At 43.3% G+C, this 5,277-nt stretch overlaps 1 protein-coding gene across 1 annotated transcript; it reads left to right on the top strand.

The window, feature by feature from the left end:
* Window positions 1-423: 423 nt before the first annotated feature.
* pctp (phosphatidylcholine transfer protein) lies at window positions 424-3,871 on the top strand. Its single transcript, XM_026354360.1, has 6 exons — window positions 424-657; window positions 1,654-1,771; window positions 2,296-2,375; window positions 2,470-2,641; window positions 2,739-2,806; window positions 3,059-3,871. The coding sequence occupies exons 1-6, from the start codon at window positions 529-531 to the stop codon at window positions 3,131-3,133; spliced, it is 642 nt and encodes a 213-aa protein (XP_026210145.1). The 5' UTR covers window positions 424-528; the 3' UTR covers window positions 3,134-3,871.
* The last annotated feature ends 1,406 nt before the right edge of the window (window positions 3,872-5,277 follow it).

The following is a 5,277-nucleotide window of genomic DNA, read 5'->3' as shown; positions in this document are numbered from 1 at the left end:
ATTAAATTAAATTAAATTAAATTAAATTAAATTAAATTAAATTAAATTCAGCAGCAACAGCTAAAATAGAAATATATAGAAATATTAAAGGACACATATAGATCTTTTATTGAAGTAAAAGTCAGACTCTGTAAAAATACTCAAATGCAAGTTAAATTGTACAAAAAACCTGGAACTACCCAAAAGAGACACAACGGTGGTCAGACAAACAAGGACCAGAAACAGACAGAAAACAAACCCAAACAGATGAACAGCTACTAAATAGAGACAAAAGTACTCTATTATCTGGGGGTCTTTTGATGAAGTGGGGGCCCCTGTGCTCAGAGCTATTCTTTCAGTACAGTCCAGGTACTTTGATTAAATATGTTGCCAGGTTGTGCATCCTCCGAATGTCTGCTTTTATTTTGAAAGCTGCGGCCGGAAGTCTTTGTGTTTGCCACCCATGGTCGCAGCCGGTGTCCCAGAGAAAGAGAGAGAGAGAGAGAGAGAGAGAGAGAGAGAGAGAGTAACAGAGAGAGAGGAGCCGTCATGTCGCTGCAGTTCACAGATGAGGAGTTTCAGAGCGCCTGGAGGGAGCTGGATGAGCCGCAGCTGGAGGGAGGATGGGAGCTCTTCACCGAGACGATGGGCGTGAAAATCTACCGCCTGTACGACCAGGTACATAAACCGAGCACCCCCTCCGTCCGTCCGTCTGTCTGAATGAATGAATGAATGAGCCCGGGTCGGTTTGGGTTTCATCCCCCCCCCTCCCTCTGTTTACTTTCCCAAATTGATGTGACACTGTTATTTTTAATACGACGCTCATTCATACATCAGCTGTGACGTCCTAGCGGCCGATGCGGGAAAAGTCCGGAAAAAGGCGAGAGGAGGGTGGTGTTTTAGAAAGGTGAGCTTCAGTTCAGAGGACAGGAGAGCAGGCCGAGATCACAAGTCAGCTGAGGCTGAGGACAGCCATGATAAAAGGCCTCAGAGGTCAAACACATGGCCTGTCTGTAGGGAGACCTGACCCCCCCCCCCTTCACTGAACCATCCTCACCACATCTCAACATTATCACACCTGCCTGATCTGTGTGTGTTTTTTCCCACGTCAGGCTGAGACAGCTCAGACCGTTTGTTTGAACCTGTTCCCTTGAACAGGTTCCCGCCCGTCACACCAAACCCCCTCAGTATGTAATACAACCCGTTAAACCCGAACGGTCAGGAGAAGGGTTTGTGAGCTGAGTAGCCAGGTAATCTGTGTTTAGTTGAACATCTACTGGGTGACATGTAATAGTAAAGAATGCAAAAACTACTTCACCCTAATGAACTTCCCCTCTTCTCCTCTGGTTTTCACTTTGCATGCATACCTGTTAAATTCCCCTTTTAATGCCCTGCGTGCATTCAATTTATCCACCTTCTTAAAAATCAGTTTCAAATAAATAAGCCGGCGTAAATTCAGTCAAATTCGGTGGTTTGCAGGCAACATTGCCTTTCAGAGAAGACGTGCTCCCGACTTCTGAGTCAAAGCCAGCACACTTCCTCGCTCCGGGTGAGAAAGGGTGTAACGCAACCCTGGCTCTAATCAGAGTTGTGTGCTTTGGGATTAGTTACATACTGTGGGGTGTGGCGTGGAGCCTGCAGTTGGAACAGTGAACTTTCATGTGCTGTTTTCAGGAAACTGGACTTTATGAGTACAAAGTCTTTGGTGTGCTCTCCACCTGCACTCCAGAGCTGTGTGCAGACGTCTACATGGACTTGACCTATCGGAAACACTGGGACGGATATGTGAAAGGTAAAAAAAAAAACATAAAGTAAATTAAAAAAGCAGAAAGACAAGAGAAACATTTCTTTCTATTCAAGTTAACTTGTCCCACTCCTGCAGCCTTTTCCTGCCTTCGCCCTCTTAGATCTGCTTGTTCTGAAATAATGTTCTGCATGTAGTTAATACAGGGACACAACCTTTCTAATTTCCTCCACCTTTTTCTTCATGCATCTTTACAGTCACCGTGCAGGTAACACTTTGTGGCTCTAGTTTGCAGCACAAATCCACAAATGCTATTTAGTAATAGTCGTAGACTTTTTTTTTTTGGCGTAGACCAGTTGTCTGTCGTGGTGTCAGAGTGTTACATGTGTAGGATTTGCTATGATTTCCAGTCTTCAAAGAGATGAGTTGATGATGATGATGAAAAAATCCCCACATTGTTCATTGGATCATGAGAAACGTCACTGTACTGTCCTGTAAACAGCTTGTTTATTACTTGTAATGATGTTTATCTGCATTTGATATTATTTTATCTTTTTATTTAATTTACTCAGAGCTCTACGAGAAAGACTTTGGAGGACAGTCTGCAATTTACTGGGAGGTGAAATACCCATTCCCTCTGTCAAACAGAGACGTATCCTTCCTGTTGAATACATTCAATAAAGATGGTTTACAGTTGAGAGGCCACATACATTCACGGGTTCGTCCCTAACAGCTCCACCCCTCAGTATGTGTACGTGAGGGAGCGCCGAGATCTAGACGTGGGCGGCAGGAAGATCTGGGTGATCCTGGCCAGCAGCTCCCCAGGGACGCCGTGCGCAGAGAAGAGTGGCGTGCTGCGGGTGAAAGATTACAAGCAGAGCGTCGCCCTCGAGAGCGACAGTGGCTGTGGAACTAAAGGTAAGACGCTGCGAGGGAACACACTGACACTAGAGGAGTAGATCAGTCACCTCTCTGCTCTGAAGAATGAACATCTGTTCTTCTTGTTTTGTTTTAGTCTTCATGAATTACTTCGACAACCCCGGGGGTATGATTCCTACCTGGCTGGTGAACTGGGCAGCAAAGGTGAGTCAACTAAACCTAAAGCTGATGGTGAAGCCCAAGTTGAATTTATTAAAATGAAATCATCTCCCCTCAGCATGTCAATATGCTTGTTGTTGATCTGCTCAGACAGGCCTCTGATGAAGTCTTGAGTTAATGGTGTTTCCTGTCTCTATTGTAAACAGATGTATTGCAGGGCGAACAGCTCATCGCCGCCCCTCCTGGGTGGTTCCTCCTTGCCACATGTTCACTGACAGGTGTTTTTTCTCTTGACAGAGCGGAGTTCCAGGTTTCTTGTCAGACATGCAGAAGGCCTGCAGCAATTACAAAAGCTACTGCCAGAAGAAATGAATGACGGGACGGGGAAAAGCGATCGTGCACAAGGGCTTTGATTCATTTTATTACTCCAGGTTTGGACATTTTAGATGGTGTGTGTGTGTTTAAATCGGACTTTTCTTCATGGGGTGAGTGTGGCATGGTGTGGGCTGCTACTTGTTGTTGTAGCGTGCTGTTGACTCAGGCATGGTGTGCGTGTGACCAGCCGCTCTTATGAATAGGCTGGTGGGAATCCACTCTGTAGCATTGTACTGTTTTACACTGTGTTGTCTTTGCTTTGCAATCACTTCAAGCTCCAGTCCCCTCCTGGATTTAGGAGATGTCATATATGTTTAAGCAAATGTTTGGACTGTTTGCAGAATAATCTAAGGTTCAATGTGATGAACCAACGTTAAATCAAAGGTTGCAGCTTCATTCATTGAGCTTCGTCACTTGACCTGATTTTACATGTGTTTATGTGCATGTTAAACGTGTCAGATGCATCATAAGGTGACGGGAATCTTGGCATTGTCCATATAAATTCACTGGAATTCACTCATTTGCTTTAATGAAGTATGTTTAATGAACATGTTAGGATTCCCTATGCTGATTTAATATTGGGCAAATATGATCAAAGATACAGTATCTGAAATAATACTGTATTGATTTAGGATGTACCTCAGAGCTCCTGTTCATACGGGTGAGTTTGTTTTAATCTAAACATGTAAAAACTCTTATTACTGTGTAATATTGCTGTGTTACTACATTTAATAAACTTTAATTTGAACATTTGAGGCGTAAACGACCAGGTCTGCTGTGTCTTCTCCAGGATGCCGGTCACATCCACGGTCCCACAGTAATTCTTTATGCAAGTAACCATAGTAGCCTCAAACACAAATAGCTGCCACGCCGCGCAGTGTTGGACAATGACATTCCTGACCCCCACTGCACTCTGTCCCCAGTTCATTAAGTCCACCTAACAGAAACGGGTGTTTGCTAAAGTCATGATGCAAAAGTTAAACCTGCCCTCCCTGAATGAACGTCCTCTCAGTCACTGTAACTAAAGTGGTGAAAAAGTAAAAATATTGACGTCTGATTTGTAGTGAAATAACATAAAATGTAAAAAACAAACAAACAAACAAAGCATATGCACAAATGAGACAGCAGGGACAGTAAGGCACCATTAAAATGACAAACGACGCTAACAATAGCCCGGCTGGTTGTCCCATATCTAACTCTGCACTACTAGAGTTTGCTTAGCTTTGATTTTAATATACTATCTGTTTATTCAGTCTGTATAAGTGTGTTTTCCTTTTGGGGGGGGTCATTTCACTTCACTATATATGCAGCTTGTTTCTGCAGAGCCCGTCCCCAGTTTTTATCTCTTTAACTAATAAGAGGTATTCAGAGCTCAAAATCCAGCAGCTTGCAAGATTAAATCTCTGAGAAGCTTTTGGAAAACCAGCACTAGCCACTGTCCACCATGTGTTTTTGTAAAATTCAACTTAAATCACACTTTAGATTCATTGCTGCATGTTTTGTTTGTCCAGTCTTGGGACTGTTCTTCCAAACAAACAATGGATATCACTTGTTTCTTTATCCTTACAACAAGCAGTATTTTATTTAGCAGTGTTACTCTCCATTCAAGACGACATTGTACGTGGTATTAATCTGAGTCAGTCAAAGCATCATTTTTAAACTTTCATTTCTCGCTGTCTCTGTGGAAACAATGAATCACGCGATCATCTCCTTGTTGCTCCTATAACTCCTCTACTACAAAGTTAAAAGTGAAACCATTCCCAGACGCCGTGACACACCCACCCTCCTGACCGTGCCCTGTTTTTTTTTTTTTTTTTCATTTTTCTGTGCTGATGAATCTCGAAACTGACCAACTGTTTTGCCCCAGATGTTTCCGGAGGGTAAGAAGACTGTTGTCATTTCCTATGACATTACTTCTCTGGTGTAGTGATGGTTTCGGTGGGCTGCTCTGACTCACAGTATTCCTCCCGTTATTGTCTGTCCACCATAATGACATGACTAGAGCTTTGCACTAACTCCTTCTGTCTTATTTAGATCAAAATATTGAGTTTCAAGGGACACTGTGCACTATCACAGCAAACTGAAAGCTCTAGTCGAACTTGTGCAGAACACAACCCTGAACACTGAGGCTCAGATGTGGG

Source organism: Anabas testudineus, chromosome 8 (genome assembly GCF_900324465.2).
Source record: "Anabas testudineus chromosome 8, fAnaTes1.2, whole genome shotgun sequence".
NCBI classification, from domain to species: Eukaryota; Metazoa; Chordata; class Actinopteri; order Anabantiformes; family Anabantidae; genus Anabas; species Anabas testudineus.
Note: the sequence above shows the minus strand (reverse complement) of the source record. Positions and strands in the feature narration are given on the sequence as shown.

Excerpts from the sequence above, each read along its gene's own strand:
- pctp (XM_026354360.1), top strand. The coding sequence starts at position 529 with ATGTCGCTGCAGTTCACAGATGAGGAGTTTCAGAGCGCCTGGAGGGAG. Across the intron at positions 1,772-2,295 it reads CTGGGACGGATATGTGAAAG|AGCTCTACGAGAAAGACTTT; the intron begins GTAAAAAAAAAA and ends TAATTTACTCAG. Across the intron at positions 2,807-3,058 it reads TGGTGAACTGGGCAGCAAAG|AGCGGAGTTCCAGGTTTCTT; the intron begins GTGAGTCAACTA and ends TTCTCTTGACAG.